Source organism: Phyllobates terribilis, unplaced genomic scaffold, assembly GCF_046119375.1.
Source record: "Phyllobates terribilis strain yellow unplaced genomic scaffold, ASM4611937v1 Scaffold_5__5_contigs__length_657084704, whole genome shotgun sequence".
Classification (NCBI taxonomy): domain Eukaryota; kingdom Metazoa; phylum Chordata; class Amphibia; order Anura; family Dendrobatidae; genus Phyllobates; species Phyllobates terribilis.
Genome location: NW_027362765.1, coordinates 136,608,796 through 136,627,654, shown reverse-complemented (window position 1 = coordinate 136,627,654; position 18,859 = coordinate 136,608,796). Strand labels below are relative to the sequence as shown.

At 42.6% G+C, this 18,859-nt stretch overlaps 1 protein-coding gene across 1 annotated transcript in view; it reads right to left on the bottom strand.

Moving 5' to 3' along the window:
• LOC141271488 (piezo-type mechanosensitive ion channel component 2-like) overlaps positions 1-4,348 on the bottom strand; it is a 143,756-nt gene extending 139,408 nt beyond the window's left edge. Inside the window, exons 1-3 of the mRNA XM_073681553.1 lie at positions 4,303-4,348; positions 3,255-3,356; positions 748-790 (exon numbers count right to left, since the gene is read on the bottom strand). Of these exons, the coding sequence (XP_073537654.1) occupies positions 748-790; positions 3,255-3,356; positions 4,303-4,348 (191 nt within the window). The remainder of the gene's footprint in view (positions 1-747; positions 791-3,254; positions 3,357-4,302) is intronic.
• Positions 4,349-18,859: the final 14,511 nt, after the last annotated feature.

The following is an 18,859-nucleotide window of genomic DNA, read 5'->3' as shown; positions in this document are numbered from 1 at the left end:
ACCAAAGGATAGGAAGTTGAAATTCAAGATGTCCAATCTATTTTTCCTCCGATACCATCTTTGGGGAAGAATTTGGACTGCATACACAAAATTGAAGCATTTTGCAGATATTAAACTTATAAGTATGGTCAGCTTAAAGGGATTACCCATTACTTGGACACTCCCATCTTAAATTCTGTATTTTCCTGTTTAAAATGAAAAAAAACAAACAGATACTCACCTTCTACACAGGCATCATTCCAGTTATGTCAGCACTGGTTGCCGGCGTTCGCGTGACATTATGTCATATGAGAGCTGTAGCCCAAAAGCAGCTGCCAATAGGCTGCAGCTCTCACACTTCCATTGGACGAAACTCGGTCATTCGGGGGAAGATGTGAGTACCGAGCCCATTAGTGGCCACTGATTGGCTGCAGCATTCACAGAGCATACCAGTGTCGCACAAACGCCAGCAGACCAGGCACCAACTTCACTGGATCAGCACAGGTGCGGGAGTTAAGTATCCATTATTTTATTTTATGCAAGGTAATAGAACATTTAAGAAAGGGGTTGTATAAGCAGTGGATAACCCCTTTAAGAGTTGTAGACATTGTACTTCTGCTGTTCTTCCTATACAGTTCTTCTTATGTAGTTCTTCCTAGACACATTCTATTTAGTCTAATAATTGAGGAAGTTAATGTATCTTTCCCCAGATACATGTTCATAAAATATAAAAATCAAATAGGTTATTTACTACAATATACTTCTTACCTCATAATTCCAAAGTGTTTCAGGATTTCCTCCCAGAGGTAATCTGAATAGAAGGTGACAAAGAACATTATCCAGAGTCATTATCCAGAAAGAAACCAACATTATAATAGTGAGCAGTTATTGCATTGCCCACATAGATATTTAATAATTGTATTTATTTTACAGCCTGCTTCCAATATTTTTTTAGCTCTCTTTAATATAATGCAAGGTACTATAAGGTGTTTTCCTTGTAATAAGATTTATCACCATTCTACACAATACATTTTATTCACCACCATATTGCTACAACTACCACAAAACTGCAACCTATTGCCACAAATTAATGGTACCAAAACACCTATGATGATTGCTAAAAATCAATTTCACATATCAGCTTTTTTTCATATGTATGGCTATGTTCACACCTTGTGTTTTTTCAGCGTTTTTTTGAAAATTTTCACCTGCCTTTTAAAAAGTCTATGAGATTTCAGAAATCTCATGCACATAACTTGGTTTTTTTGTCCTTAGTATTTCGTGCGAAACCTTGGGTTTTGCAGAATGCAGCATGGCACTTCTTTCAGATTTTTTTTCTGCGTTTTTTTGAAAATGGGTGGTGCAAAAAACGATCCCAAAATGCAGGCATTAGGTTTTGCTGCATTTTTTTTTCAAAAAAAAGCAAGTACAGTAGTATGTGAAACACATTTATTTTTGCGATTTTCACAAGTTTACCATCTTATCTTGGTCACCTGAGATGGCAGTTTGGATTAGTACAGTTTAATTAAATTAGTGATGCGTACAAACATTGGCTGACCAAGGTGTGAAATTGAACAATACCTGTGGCCGACAAAGGTGTGAAATTAAACAATGTCTGAGCAACTCAATGGCAGACCAAAGTGTGAAAGTAAACAGTGTCCTAGGAACTCATTGCACTGCCATTGGTGACCTGTGTTCATGCTTCTGTGGGGGAAGCAAAGATGAACGTTAGCATCGTGAAAACCACACCAAAAACGCAGCAAAAAAGCACCAAAACCAGCGTTTTGATGCTGCTTCTTTTCTGTCAAGAGAGCATGTTTTCCTGCAGTTAAAAGCAGCAAAAACACAATGTGTGAACATAGCCTAATAGTGATAGACTGCTCTGCTGTGTTCCCACCCCTAAAGACAATAATCATGCTATGTGTACAGTGCCATGCAGTTTTACATGTGATATGAAAAGGGATGTGCGTCTTCTACATTGTGTAATGGTAATGTACAGTGTATAAGAATGTAAAGTGTTAATGTACAATGTGAGCAGTGCATAGTGCAGGATAAGCTCAGGGATAGACTTGGGATAGTACAGTACTGTTAATGTAGTTAAGTTGCTTAGCCATGGTACAAGATAAGGATAGGATAGAATATAGTTAATGGATAAAACCTAGCCCAGTGGGTGGGGACTTTTGTTAGTGAAAAGGGGGCACTTTCCGGTAGTGACAGAGAAAAGGAATTGCAGTGACAAGGTCAGGTTCAGGTAGAGTGGGTTGCTAGGGCCAGTATGTGCCAAGCATTCAAAGTAGTGGGAATCCCTACTGGAATCCTGAGCGGACGCCACTGTCCGGAGCCCAAAGTCTGACTTAGGGGCACATCATGTCCTCTGGCGTACAGTGGAAGATGGACAGGAACCTGTGTAGGCAGAAGGTGGACAATCCCAGGTGCACTGCTAAAGTGGACAGGAAATCCCTGAGGATGATGGAGTCAGTGGGCTTAGGGATAGTCCAGGACGAATAAGTGGTAGGGCTGAAGATGCGTTGTACTAAGGAAGTAAGAAACATGGAAAGCTGTGCCTTATCCCACATGTTACAACTTGATAAACTTCAACTGACCAGTAAACGTTTGCTTGCTGCAATGAACTTTGTGTCCCTTGAATTGTGTGGTGGCTCCTGAAGATAGAAGCCTGGAGACAACGGAAGTCTGCGACCTACAAGTGAGTGTGATGCACCCCACATCTGACAACACACTTGGGCGGGGACATTGTTTTCCTGTAAAGTGCCAAAGCGTAACCGGACAGCAGCTCGGTCATGTATAGCGCTCTTGGCAACTTTACACATATGTCAAAAACAATCTATTTTTTTTTTTGTGTGTGCTGGAACAATTTTTGGTCTGTGTCGCAGTTTTTACAATCCTTATTGCATCCGTTTTTTCTCATAATGCAAAAAAAAATGCTTCGCTTCTCCTTCCCTTTTAACTGTGAAATACAGATCCTATGTGCTATTCTATCCATTTTTTTTAATTAAGGGGCCATTGACCTACATTGGCAAGTATCCGTCATGTGGATCAAAGTAGGATATGACTCCTTTTGTTTTTTTTGTATTTTATAGACAGTTTGCAAAAAAATAAAAAAATACATATGAAAAGGCACATTCTAATAAGTCTGTGACCTATCCGCAAAAATAACGGAAAACCCACATTCCGAACTGATGTGTGAAACCTTCCTGAGTCTGATTATACCCTAAAAATTCTACATCTTTATAAAGTCCACCAGTACATAATCTTACCTTCAGGAGGAACATAATTGAATGCAATTTGGAAAGATGACTGTATGACGAGTAGCAAGAAGCTGGTATAGTATATAGACTTTAAGAATTTTCCAGTGTGTCCTAAAGGAAAGAAATAAATAAGATGAGAAAATAAACTGACTAAACACTAAGCGGCAAAATTCATTTAACCTAGTTTCCAAAAAGGCAGAAATTGTAATATTCTGCCACTGCATAGAACTGAGAAATGACTTGACACCAGCAGATAGTATTTTGTAATTTTTACAAATGTGACAAAAATGAGTGACAAAAGGCACGTAATGAATAAAGGTTAATGCAACTGCATTAATTTGAAAGGACCCATAAAATGCAGCCTGCTATTTCCTTGGGGCCAAACTACAAGTAACTTGTCCTAAAATGCATGCAGAGTTTTGACGTTTTCCTGATTTTTAACTTTTTTCTTTTCCGTAAACGGACTTAAAATTTAAAATCTGATGTGAATTTGTAGCCTGTTTTTCAATATGATCAGGATAGATCACTTGTAAAGTGGAAAGTGTGTCTAACATAAAAAAAATATAAAAAATCATACAATGTATACCATGGAACAATGCAGCTGCACAGCAATGGATACAGAAGAAAAAATATTCCCAGCTGATAGATAACCAACACTTCATCCAAGAAACAATGGTATAAATGGTAACTAAAAATATGTATAAATATATATATATATATAGATATATAAATATGCACACACATATAGATAGATACACATATTTAGCTATCTCTATCTCTCTCTCTATATATATATTAAGCAATGTATATATATATATATATATATATATAATGAAAGTAAATATATATAAAAGCAAAAAAGAAAAAGAAAGAAGTCACAAACCAATTACTTTTTAAAAAAAAAAAAAACTCTAGAGAAAAACGTATTCCAAGTTATAGAGTTATTAAAACTATACTTTTAAGGTCTGAAATTTCACAAAGAAATAATGAAACAAGCTACATATTAGGAATTAAAAACAGTTTAAAAAAGTTCCCCCCCCCCCAAAAAAAAATCTACCTTTCATTGTAGTGTATGTTGGTTTTGATAGAAGAGGGATAAGCATTAAGTACACAAAATAGATGACGGAGAATCCATTGAAACGGATGCAAATGGCTTCAGGATGGAAAGAAATTGATATTAGATGTTTTCAGCTGTAATAATACATTTTAGAAACTCTATAATAGATTACATTATAGATTTTTTTTACATGTTTAGGTTATGAAATTGTGGATGGGCACTAAAATCTTAGCATAATCCTATATTTTGCAGATAATACACAGATAATCAGGCAAGGATAATCTCTCAGATGACACTTAGAAAGTAAGAATTCTAGAAAACATGATACTGTATATGCAATTATGTCCTTTGAGAAAGATTTGTGTGAGACTACAGTGGCGTAGTGGATTTTGATACCTACCTGCCAGTAGGCAGCCAGGGAGGAGGAAACGGAAGACTAGCCCGCATAATAGTTCATTTGCCATTCTCTATGCCAATCAGCAGAGGAAGGTTAGGATGGGTCGAGCAGTGTGGTCACAATAGGATACACATCTTCGCAAGCCTAGGAACGTAGTATATTGGCATTTACATTTCGTGCCCTGGGTTGACTGATGGGTTCAAAGAATTAGTAGTGTCAATGAAGAGTACAGACCCACCTGAGTGTCCACACTGGTCAAGAGAGCAGCCAGGAGTGAGAGGTCTTCCCTGTAGTGAGGGGAGGTGCCTGAGAGCAAAGGGAAGGAACATATTGATCCAGATGCCCTCATATCCCACTGCTCTCTGGGCAATTCACACTGCTATTAAATCTCACTCCTCACCTTCCCGTCTCTGCTGTACACAAACAAGCTGTTTACAGTGGAAATGCAGACAAAGCTTAGGTCAGGGAAACTCAAATCTGACTCCACAAAGAGGAAAAAAATGCTAGTGCTATATTAAAGGAGAGCATTCCCATTGGTAATGATTATTGGTACAGAATAATATTGCAATATCCTGAAATTGATTTAGATGTATCATGTCTCCATTTAGAAATGGTTTCCCAGTTTATACAACTATCGCTATCTTGAGATCTATTTATTATGTATATCATGTATCTAAAATACTGAAGCTTTGTTGAAAAAAGGTGCAAAGTTTTGTAGAGAGACGAGGCTTAGCTGAGCTGGAAACGGGACATGACTAGTGATGAGCGAGTGTGTTCTATTAACCACTTCGGCGAGCACCCGAGCGTGCTCGCCGAGTATTTTGGCATGCTCGGCATTTTTTTGAATGTCGCACAGTCAGACAGGCTATCTCTATATTTGTGACAGCTGTCAAACAGCTGTGACACTTGCAGGCCGGGCGACATTAAAAGAAATGCAGAGCACGCCAAAATACTCGGCGAGTGCTCGCCAAAGAAGTTAATAGAACATGCTCGCTCATCACTATGACATAAAATTGTGCAAAAATTAAGGTGCAGAACAATAAACCAGAAAAAGAGGTGCTATCAAGTTAGACTAGTGTATATAAAGATGCAGCTAATTCTTCATCCAGCATAAACCACTTTGCTACATTTGCCGCATTTTCAGACTTCCTAGTCAAATACTGGCCATGGCCATAGACGTGAGATAACTGTCAGCTGAGCAGTTGTTGGGAAGACATCTATCTCTCCATATTCCCCAAAACACACGAGCACCCAACTTTGCAGTACATTCAAGCATTTTACAATGTGGAGAGAGGATAGCATTTCTCTAAAGCCCCCTATACAATTTAGGGCTCGATAACACGACAGTATTTTCGGTCTGCGTGCTATCCGTGAAAAAAACAGACAGCACTCGGACCAATGTTAATCAATGGGCCAGTGCAGATAAACAATTTTTTTTCACTGACCGAATCTGCATGTGAAAAATATCACAACATGCACTAGATTCTTCCATAAACTGGATGAGACTCACCCATTCAAGTTGATGGGTACGTAAAATATATCGGATGCCATATGGAGCCACAGTTTAGTATCCAATTTTTATGGATACATTGCAATTCTCTAACATAAGAAATTTTAAATGGTCTTGTAAATGATTAATAGCTGCTGCTTTAAAAAATGTATTGCATATGAACTGCACACGGATTGTACACAGATCGCAAGTGAGAAAAACACTGTCCCACTTTTCTGGAGGAAACGCTGACCGATTCTTTAATACGCTCGTGTGAACATACCCTTAGATAGCTGTCGGCCAAACAATGGCCAAGTGCTCCTGTGTTCTCTATGAGAGATCCACTGCCTGAAATGTCTGGCAACGAATTATATCTGGGAGAGCAAAAGGATCGGCAGTTCACAATCAAACATGCCAGATCACTATCTCCGCCTGACATAATTTTTTCGGTACCGCCATACTCATTAGACTTTCGGATGAACCCTCCATACACATTGGACTGTTGGCTCAACCAGTTCCATATTGGTGGGTTCAGCCAACATTAGTCTAATACGTATAAAACCTAAAGACCTGCAAATCTCCCCTAAAAACGAAAGAATTGGCCATTGAAACTCTAACTGCCCAATTCTTATCATACCTGACATCATATGTTAAAAAGAGTAGGAAGACCCCCATGCACATTAGATGATCGGCTTGTTCAGATGAGTTTAATCTAATGTGTATGGGGGCCTTAAGTTTACACGGTCTAAATAGTTAACAGGATGAGTAAATCTGCCCCAATATATTTGTCAGAATAATGGGCATTGTGGGCCTACAGATAAGTCTAACTTGCAGGGAATGATCACTGATTTATAAAGGCTCCTTCTTCATTTGTGGTCTTAAAATATTCAGAGTCTCTGTGTCTCTGGACTCACTGGCCCACATTTAGCAAAACTGTTTCAAAGAAACACTAACTTTTTTTGCCCATAGCAACCAATCACAGTGCAGCTTTCATTTAACCAGAGCTGATTCAAAAATAAAACATGAGCTCTGATTGGTTGTTATGAGCAAAAAGACAGGTCTTATTTTATTACATACTTTTAATAAATGAGGCCCCTTGTGCATATGACACGCCTCCAGGGCAGTGGGGTACTCGGAGTCCAGGCTGGTAGATGCTGGGGAAAAGGGGGATCTGTCACAGTGGCTGGCCCGGTCCGTGGCCCAGGGCGGTCAACTAAAAGGGGGGAAAGTTTATATGGGATTTGTAGTTTGATCATGACACCACCTGTGGTTTCTGGTAATTTGTACCAGCGCTGCTGCAGACCTCTGAGGCAGTTGATAAGGCAGTTGGGATGGAATGGCTCCCCACAGGTGGAGCGGGCCTCAGGGCAGTATAGAGTTTGATGGTGGGTGGTGATGCTGGGGCTTGTAGTGCAGGCGGGATGGCGCAGGAGGAGTAACTGACAGAGACAGGGGTTCGCTTCAATACCTTTACTGGTGCGGATGTCAGGTACGGTCCAGGGTACTCAGTAGGATGGGTGCACTTCAGGACTTCTCCCCAGTGAGCGGGTATAAGGCCTCCTGGTCCGTGTCTGCCTCTCTGTATGCTCCTGGCCAGCCTGCAACTGGGCCTAGCTTCTGTGTCGTGCTGTTCCTTCACCTGTCGCTTGGTAGTAGGACCTTCTGCTGGCAACCACTATCCCTGGACGCCAGGGCCTTCGTTGTTCCTGGTCCTTTAATGAGTTCAGCTTCAGGTCTGCCAGGGACTTGTAGTCCTGGTATGCCGGTGATCCCTACTGGGTATAGAGGACCCTGTAAGCGCGGACCCGGTGTCCGGTTTGTATACTCGGGGTGAGCCTATGATGCTCCTCTGCCCCCTTCAACTCCTCTCTCCACTCCTCTTTGCCTCCGGCCACACTCAGGGCCCTCAATACAGCAGCAGACATGCTGCGTCTTCGCTGCTCTCAGCGTCAGCACGCTCTCAGACTCTCTGACTCTGTCTTCTGGCCCACTCTAGGACCTCACTGGCCAGACTAGCTCGCAGCCTGGGGCTTAGCCTGGCCTTCAGCCACACAGACTTCAGCTTGTCTGGTGCTGCAGCATCGTGTCACACTCACTGCTTCCCACTGAGTGGCTTCCTGAACTCCACCCCCCAGGATATATATACCTGACAGGGTTCCATCTAGTGGACTTGGGTGGAAGTGTCTGCATGAATTGAGGCCACTGGGGAGAATCCATCTGTGCAACACCCAGGAGTTCTGTGACAGCCTGCAGCCGCAGGGCGTCACACATAGGTACGGGACCATATTATGAGATATTCTTCTCTAGAAGCAATGCTTCGCAGAGAGAATACTTCCATAATATGGTATCCAGTGGACCATGGTGCTATTTTTTCTGTCAAATTCTGTGGACTGTGGAGATTTAGGCCCCGATTCATCATTTGCTTTTTTCTTGTCAGTTTCCTTTTTTGTCTTGTGGAATTAGTTGCCATTTTTGGCTCCAAATTCATTAAAATGGCACACGCGATTCATAAATTTGGCACAGGTAAAAAAAATGTCGCACATTGGCGCCAAAGAAAGTGTAAAAATTGCACAAAAGATGCTGGCATGCTCAAAAATACACCAGGGGGACTAGAGTGGAATTGCAACAAATTTTGCTTCTTTTTAAAAAGTCGCAATTGATGAATCAGGCAAAAACATCTGGAATTGCTAGAATCCACTCACAAAGTGGAAACAAAAAAAAACAGGCCAACATATATAAAATAGACTTCAAAAAAGGCGCAAAAAATAACAAACTGGGTGCAAACCAAAAAAAGGCGCAAGACCAGGGTTGTCAGAAATTCAGAAATTCCAGGACTGTCAATAAAAATTGGGCACTTTTTTGCCCTGTCCGTAAAAAAAGTGTAAGGCATCGGTGATCTTTTTGAAGCTGAAGAAATGTATACAGATTATTTTTACTATTTTACTATAATCATCATTGTACAGTTTACAGTGTATGCAGCTGATGTTTACATATCAGAATTATGAGATGTAGACACATATAATTTATAATGGTTTATTATGGTTTTCCAATGTGTCCGTAAAAAATATTGTCTGTCTGTGATTTTTTGATAAGCTGTCCGGAAAAATAAACAAGTCAAGGTGGCAACCCTGCGCAAGACTCAAAAACTAGACAAAAATAGGCACAAAGACAATGATGAATCGGGAGTGGGACTTAAGTGCAGTGATGATCTACCAGTTACAAATATCCAGATTAGGGACAAATATGTATAAATTGTTTCTAGTGATGAGCGAGCATGCTCGTTACTCGAGATTTGCAAGCATGTTCAGGTGTTTTCCGAGTATCTTCGGTGTGCTCAAATGTTATGTTAGAGTCACTCTGTGTGCATCATTTGCGACTGTTTGAAAGATTTAATACATGTGAAGAATGCCTGTTTGTTAGACATTCCTCACATGTATTAAAGCTGTCAAACAGTCGCAAATCATGCACATGGAGTGATTAAAACATAACATTCGAGCACGCCGAAGATACTCGGAAACCACCAGAGCATGCTCGCCGAAAGGGTTAACAGAACAAGCTCGCCCATCACTAATCGTTTCCTTTCTTTTTAGAAGGAAGGAAATGAAGAAATATACTGTTATAAATTATATATTGATTACCTTCCTAGACAAAATAATTGTGATTGTATTTAGGAATTAATTCATAATAACATTTACTTTAATAGATTTTTCTTTCTATTCATGGAGAACTCTCTGAAGATCTCAGCGGAGGAGGCCCTGAAACCACTTTTATTCCTTCTCTAATCCAGACATGAGAGTACTAGCCACTTAGTATCTTCGCTGTCCATGGACATGCGTGGATATCTATCTCCTGAAATAGACAGAGAGTGAAGAAATGGCAGAACGTAATGGAGAGTTTAGACCAAAGTAGCGCAAGGGAAATGTTGAACAGTTGCCCAACCAATCAGATTTCAGATCTCATTTGTCAGAAATTGTCTGGAACATGCAAGCACTAATGTGATTTGTCGCTATGGTCAACTGCACCACTTTTCTTTTGCACTAGTTTTTTACAAACAGAATAAGAAATACTTTATTACATATATCTATATATCATGTATAAATATTAGGCCACGTTCACACGTTCAGTATTTGATCAGTATTTTACATCAGTATCTGTAAGCCAAAACCAGGAGTGGGAGATAAATACAGAAGTGGTGACGTGTTTCTATTATACTTTTCCTCTGATTTCTCCACTCCTGGTTTTGGCTTACAAATACTGAGGTAATAACCTTTCCCCCTTTTCCTTCCCTTTATAATTTTATAAAAATCTTAATAAAAATGATTAAAACACAAATACTGAGGTAAAATACTGACGAAATACTGAACGTGTGAACGTGGCCTTAGAGTTGGTGCGAGTCGATTAGCAGGACCCAGTCCATCGGCCATTTCTGTAATCTGTGGCTGCTGGACAGTAGCCCTAAGAACCAACTCCTACCTCCTAGAAACTGCGTCTCGTCTTTTGATTAGCAGGTCTGGTGCGACGGCATCGTAGCGGCGTGAGACACACTTGATATAACGCCAGAGGGGCTAATCAAAAGAAGAGCCGCAGATACCAGGAGGTAAGAGGCGTTCTCAGGGCTCCCAATCAGCACTGACAGATTTCCTACATGGCTGATGGACCGGGTCCTGCAAATTGATTCGCACCAATTCCAGAAAATATATACAGTATATTAGCTGCACATTAGACATTAGCCAATAATTGAATCTACATCCATCCCACTCCACTTATAATTAAATAAAACAATAAGGCAAGAGAGTTAAAAACCAATATATAAATATATATATATATATCTGTATGTATATATACATACAGATATATATACATATATATATATATATATATATATATATATATATATATATACACATATATATATAGTACATTTTTACATATTCACAAAATAATAATGGAATGAACCTTACCCTTTACCTTGGCTATGGGCAAACCAAAATGTGCAAAGTGGGTGATTTCAATTTAGCATGCCGTTGTCTGTGCACCATCCGGGCTGTGTAGACAATGGAAGGTATACTAATCAGTACACTTTCCTCACACAGTGAAGAGGAGGGACTCTATAATCTGCCAGGGCTTGTACTGACCTCAAGATGCTTTTAAATAATGTTTACATAATAAAACATTTATTGAGGTGCAGAACAGTCTTAATTTTACTGCTTGGCGTACAAGCTGATTTGCTTATAAATGGTAACGACATCAAAGTTTTGACTTTCCAAAATCCATTTGCAGAATTAGTTATATAGGTCAGATGTTAACATTCATTAAAAGAAAATTTGAGAACAAAATTGTTCTTAAAGTAAACATTAGGCTTCTTAGTGATTGAGCACTGTCCAACCTGGTTTAATTCTAATTTACTTTGTACAATGTAGTTCTGGCAGAATTAATCTTCCAATAGCTCCACTTTAAAATAGATGTCCACTCTTAGGGTATTATTTTATAAAAACATCCAACTTGTATTTGGTTCAGGATTCTGAGCAGAATCCGAGGGTCCACACCAGGATGAGGCTAATTCATGTACCGTGACCCAGTTGATGCCGCTCCAGCGAGCAAGCCCCAGAGCTGCACTGAGCTCAGGAGCGGTGTCCTGTCACTCAGTGAGCTCGGCTCAATGCATTCTCCCCGGCTCCTCAGTGTGAGCATTCAGAGTATTACAGCGGGGGACAACTCTGGACAGGTGAGTATAAGGATTTTATTATTTTATTTTTATTTTTACACATGGACACTACGGGAGCATGTACTACTCCCAATATTGTCCCTTGCTCGTGCTGATCACAGTGTGAGCAAGGGACAATGATGAGGGCAGCGTTCAGCACCCAGTGATTGGGAACAGTGCTAACTGTACCGCTGATTCCCAAACGCCGGTACGTGTCACACTGATGAAACACGGATGTCATCCATGTGTATTCAACGTGGGATATTTTGCGGACCGTGCAGCATGTAAAAAACAGATATGTCTACGTGTGGAGCACACGGACACACGGTCCATGGAAACACACCGACGTGTGCATAGACCCATAGATTTGAATGGGTCTGTGTGTCAGTGTCTCCAGTACGTGTGGAAACCACACGTACCGGACACACTAATGTGTGAAAGAGCCCTAAAGCTGTGTGCCCACAATCTGGAGCCGCAGCGGGTTTGAAGCTGTGGACTTATGCAGCATCAAACCCGCAGCAGCCAGATGTTACATCATAGTGGATGGGATTTGTAGAAATCCCATGTCCACTATGCATCTGCGGTACACCCGCGGAAACTGACATGCGGCGCGTCTTTCCTGACCGCAGAATGTCAATTTCTCGTGCGGGTCCACATGCAGCCTTCCCCCTAAGACCTAACCTCTATGAGAAAATTCCGCATGTTAAAAAAAATGGTGCCGCTCATTTGTATAGATGAGCGGAAGCCGGTGGCGGCTCTTCCGCAACGTCTGGGCCGCAGGCCTGGACGCGTCCTGGGTACATCGTCAGCTGCATTGGGGACATACAGAACAGAAAAAAAGGAAGAATCAGTAAAGTCAGAATGCAGTAAAAAAAAACAATTTTTTTAGTTTTCTTTTCATTGAGCTTTGTGGGGTAGAGCTTGTTTCTGTGGTATTGTTAATTTAATTTTTATTCTTACAATTTACGGATACACAAACTTTTAACTACTTTGTAAAATTATTATTATTTTGTTTTTAATAAAATAGCAGTCCTGTCATTTTTTATTTATTTTATTTTTTTACAGCTTTCATTGTGCAGCATATATAACATTTAATAAAAAATGTAAAAGCTTGGATAGTTAGACATGGCAATTTAAAAACATATAAATAAAACTTTGCACCCACAAATTAGGTTTTTGTTTCTTTTTTTTTAAATTACATCATCTAAGTTTCATAGATAAGTAAAGTGGCCAAGAGCGGTAGTCATGACAGAGCTGCTGTCCGGTTACGCTCTGGCACTTTACAGGAAAACCATGTCCCAGTCCCAGTGTTCTGTCAGGTGTGGAGAGCATCACACTCACTTGTTTCCGCAGGCCTCCGCTGTCTCCAGGCCTCTATCTTCAAGAGCCGCCACACACAATTCAGGGAACACAAAGTGCATTGCAACAAGCAAATGTTTACTGTTCAGTTCAAGTTCATCAGGGTGGAACAAGTGGGATATGGCGCAGCACTTCAAGTTTCTTACTTCTTTAGTACAGCGTATCTTCAGCTCTACCACTCGTTCACCCTGGACTATCCCGAAGCCCACTGACTGTCAGCCTCAGGAATTTCCTGTCCACTTCAGCAGTGCACCCGAGACCAGCCACCTGCCCTTCACATGATTCCACATCCACCGACCTCGAGATGTCAGAAGACCAAACCCTCTCCCTGGTACCTGGCCCGAGCCCTAGGCTCCAGACGTTGCAAGAATATCCACAAGGGATATCAGTACGGCCTTCCACTGCCTTGAACGATTAGCACATGCTGGCCCTAGCAACTCAAAGCACCTGAACTTGAATTTGTCACTTTACTTCCCTATCTACTGACACTACCAGGAAGTGCCCACCTTTTATTAACACTAGTCACCAACCACTGGGCCAGTTCTATCCATTAACTATATCCTAACCTATAGACTAAACCTATTGTTCATATCTTATGTCCTTTGCCGTTGCTAAACCACTCAATTATATGAACAGTATTTATCTTATCCCTAGTCTAATCCTGTGCCTACCCTGCACCAGGAGCTACTCACATTGTCCATTAACACTCTATATTACTTATATGCTGTACATTACCATCACACAATATAAAAGACGTAAACCACTATTCACATTACACAGCGAAAGCGCACTATACAAATAGCGCAATTGTTGTCTTCGGGGGTAGAAACTAGTGATGAGCGAGTATGTTTTGTTAACCCTTTCGCCGAGTACGCTCGGGCGAGCAGCGAGTAGTTACAGCTGCTCGGTGATAAGGTTGAATCACTCCCGTGTGGATGATTTGCGACTGTTTGACAGCTTTAATACATGTGAGGAATGTGTAAGAAATAGACATTCCTTACATGTACTAAAGCTGTCAAACAGTCGCAAATCATGCACACGGGAGTGATTTAAACATAACACCGAGCAGCTGTAACTAATCGGTGCTCGCCCGAGCATACTCGGCGAAAGGGTTAACAGAACATACTCGCTCATCACTAGTAGAAACGCAGCAGAACAGTCCATCAGAATTACATATACAGCACAAAAGTCAGCATCCACATCCTTACCACTCTTGACAAAGCTGTGGACACCTAAAACGTTTAATTATCAATTTCATTACCAGAAACCCCAAGAGAAACCAACAATTATGTGCTGGGAAGAGCATCCAAGACCAGACAGCTCATTCTGGAAACAAGTTTTCTGTTGATGGTCTGCAAGAGAACTTACTGGTACTTCTTAGTCCATTTGATTTATGGAGAACAGTCACAATGAGTTATCTAGTGGAACATACTGGTGGGTATAAGATTTAATATTTTGATATAATGCATTGGAAAATGCTTTAAGTGAACATTCTTTGCTGGCTCCAGATGTCTGTATCGCTGTAATAACAGACCCCGGACAAATGTAATCAGCAGAGTAGAAATTGCCGATGATCAGCAATGGGATGTCTAGATATAATTGACAAGCTACCAGATACAGCAAATTTTAAAATGGAAAGGAAACTCAAGTCTTTCTCATCATCGGAGATGACAGGTGGAGTAATGAGGCCATTTTATAGCACAATATATAAGTGTGTGTAATGTTTAACGTAAGCCAATGGCCGGCTGGATACGATGACATTGCATTATAATAATGTTAGCTACATCTCCAGATGTCAGGAGAGAAATCTGAAGACTAGCCTATACATTAAAGACGCTCGCATTGAAATTATATTTTTTCTTTGCAAGAAGGACATTTAATGTAAATGGATAATGTTATATTGATTAGGAGACAGAAACTAAGACATAGACTTGGCTTGTGCACTGCCCATGGCTCTTGTACAGACTAGAGACGGTCGAAAATGTCACTATTCAGTCTGCACAATACTGAATTCTTTTATTCTAGAAAGTAAAAAACAAACATTTTGAGATGTGTTCCGTTCATGATTTCATAACAAAAGGTGTCGGGTTCTGACTAGGACCATCAATTTTTGGAAGTGGATTAAAGGTAATCAAATTGTTAAGGCATATATTGAGTCCTTCTCCATTAAAGAGAACCTGTCAGAACGATTTTGGAATGTAAAGTAAAAACATGGACGTTATGGCGCTGTAATACTGATTACATTGATACCTTTGGTGGAGAAATCCGCTTTGTGCTTTTTCTATAATCACCATTTTGCTATTTAGATTTCGGTGCACAGGGGCCGGACTGTGCACTGGGCTTTCTCCTTCCTGTCTGTGATTCCTTTCTTTTTTTTGTTAGTGGTAACTTCCACACATCACCCACGTAATTCAAAATCTGATTTAAATATTAGGTCATTTTTATAATAGCTTCCCTTTAAGGCTGGTCATACACATTAGATGGCTGTTGTCAAACAATGTCATCTCAGCCAACCCTCCCATACACCCATTGAGTCAAGCTCTTGAGTCAAGTTCTATATGAGAAAGCCACCGACTGACACATCAGTCAGCGGTTTATCTCAGGGAGAACAATGCTATGGCAGTCTGAAATCAGACATGCACAGTCGACATCTCTCCTGACCATCAGTCGGCCCCATAGACCGTTGGTCGAATCCATCAATATCAGCGGGTTCATCCGACATGAATCTAATGTGTATAGGGGCCTTAAAGGGGTGGTCCAAAACTAACATTGATTTAATCCTAAATGCCTGTTATTGTAATAATCTAATCTCTTTCCTAATATACAGTACTTTGATTAAAAAGTCCCTAACATTCCCTCTCTACTCTAAGTGTTTTTTTTTTACCAATGTCCAGTTTGATGATAGTTTGTTTGAGAATCCCCGTTGCATTCTAGGATACTCTAACGAGACATCATCAGGGAGCAGAGGCTGCAGTCACTGCCGCTGCATCTGCTCTCTCCCTGAAATGAAGTGTCTTCACTGAGCATGCGTTGGTTGTCAATTCTGACATATGCTCAGTAGGATGATGTCACTGTGCCATATTCTTTATAATGGACAGTGTCAGTGCGCTTCTTTGCTGGTTTTGATGAGATGTGACGAACCGTCAAGAGAGTGCACTGTCAATGCACATTGTAAGGAGAGAACCCCGCGAGCAGGAAAAGCAGAGACCTGCTCCGCCCCTGAACATGATGTCAGTTTCAGAGGTGGGACTGGTCTCTATTCTTACTGCTCGTCGGGTTCTGTCCTTACAATGCACACTGACATTGTGCTCTCTTATCAGCTTGTCACCTCTCATCAGAGCCAACGAGGGAGCAGACTGTCACTATGCATTAAAAAGAATATTGTGCAGTGACAAGATCCTACTAAGCATGTCGGAATTGACAACCAACGCGTGCTGATTAGAGCAGAGACTATCCCAGCTGCTAAAACGGACGGGGATGGAGGCTGCAGCAGTGAATGCTGCCTTTGCCCCTTGATTATGTCTTGTTTGAGTATCCCAGCATGTAACGCACCCCCTGGGCTGTGGGGTACTCGGTGCCGGGCCGGTTGTTGTTTGGGAAGATGTCACAGTGGCGGTGACCCGGTCCGTGAGCCAGGGCGGTCAATCCAAAGGGGATTATTTTACAGGAGATTAATAAAGTTTTAGATATATATAGTTCGTGACGCCACCTGTGGTATGCGGCTAAAGGGAGCTGCCGCTGTGGAGCAGGTCCTCTGGAGCTGATGTTAGTGCAGCAAAGCTGGTGTGGCTCTCCACAGGTAGAGCTTAACACCAGGGCAGTCCCCCTGGCGGAACCTCCAACCCCGGGCGCCTGCTCTGCCGATCTGCTCCCCGGTCTCCAGGCGGAATCTCCCGCTAAGTACTCCGGAGATATCTGAGGGTGGACTGAACCCCTCCCTGAGTAAGCGCAGCACGACGAGGGAAGTTACACTGGTACCTGTAACTTGGACTGCAATAACCGTGAGTAAAGACCCTGAAGACTGCACCCCACTGTCTCTGTGATTATTATCTGCACCATCAACCCCTGCACTACAACGCCCAGCATCACCTATAACATCCCGGGAGTAGGATGGTGGAGTAGGCGCCCGGGATCGGAGGTTCTGCCAAGGAACCCAGGAGTAGGTCGGTGAAGCAGGCACCCGGGATCGGAGGTTCCGCCAGGGAGCCCAGGAGCAGGCTAACACTCTCAGCGCCCGGGACAGAGAATCTCTCCTTACCTGCTCCCGCGACCGCGCTTGTGCCGACCTCTGCCTTCTGGCTCCGTTCAGGCTCCTCCGGGGCTGGGGCGCTGCTGGTGGAGTGCAGCGCTGGCTGCTGCCAGATAAACAGCTTCTCCAGCAGCTCCTTTCTCCAGCCGGCAATGGCGTCCTGCTGGGCCCTCTCCATTCTCTGGCCCAGCTCCTGGATTTCCGCCTGGAGGAATTCGGTATCCTCCAGGGATAGCTCTGCCATGGCCTCCTCCAAGGTGAGACGCCTTGCCGCTTGTTGCAGACCACGGATGGGAGCTGGCTCCTGACTCTCCATTTTGCCCTCCGGGTGCGGTCTGTCTGGACTCCTGGAGACTCCGCACTGTCTCCCAGGTTTCTTCTCTCCTCTCCCCTTTCGGGGGCGGTTCCATGGCAATTTGCTGTCGGACACACCTTGGGGCGGCCCCCCCAGCTTGATAGACACATCCACATACATGGTCACTGTTGCTCGGGGCGGGCCTCGCTTTTGGCGCCATTCTGGAACCCGGCCCACGATGGGAGGCGGTTTCTTGTTGTCGTTTGACTCGCACATAATGGCGCCCGTTCTTCTGGGGCGGGCGCCACATTCAGTATAAAACACAGTCTATAGGCGCACAATACCCGGTGATAACGGGTGGGTTCATATCCTGCTCGTGACGTGACTCGCCCCCGGTGGGGCCTTACTGTCTGGGGCAGTATATATGTATATCACGGTGGCTGGCCCAGGGCGGACAGCGTGCCAAAAAGGGGTTTAGTAAAATGAAAAAAAAAGTTTGTGACGTCACCTGTGGATTCTGGTAAGAGGTTACCAGCGCAGCGACAGTCCACTGAGGCTGATGTTAGGGGCAACTTTGATGGGACGGATCTCCACAGGTGGAGCAGGCCTCAGGGCAGTGTAGAATGAATGGAGGTGGGTGCGCTGGGCGTTGTAGTGCAGGTAGGGAAGGATGGCGCAGCCGGAGTAATGGACAGAGACAGGGGATTTCTGCTTCGTTACCTTTACTGGTACAGCTGGTAGATATGGTCCAGGGTACTCTAGGTGAAGGGCGCACTTTCGGACTTCTCCCCAGTAAGCGGGTATAAGGACTCCTGTTCCGTGTCTGTCTCTGTGTAAGCTCCTGGCCAGCCTGCAACTGTGCCTAACCTATGTGTCTTGCTTGTTACTCCACCTGTTGCTCTGAAGTAGGACCTCCAGTTGGTAACCATTTTCCCTGGACGTCGGGGCCTTTGTGGTACCTGGTCCTGTGAGTCTAGCTTCAGGTCTGCCAGGGACTTGTAGTCCTCCTGGGATTCCGGTTAACCCTACTGGGTGTGAAGGGTCCCTGTAGGCTCGGACCCAGT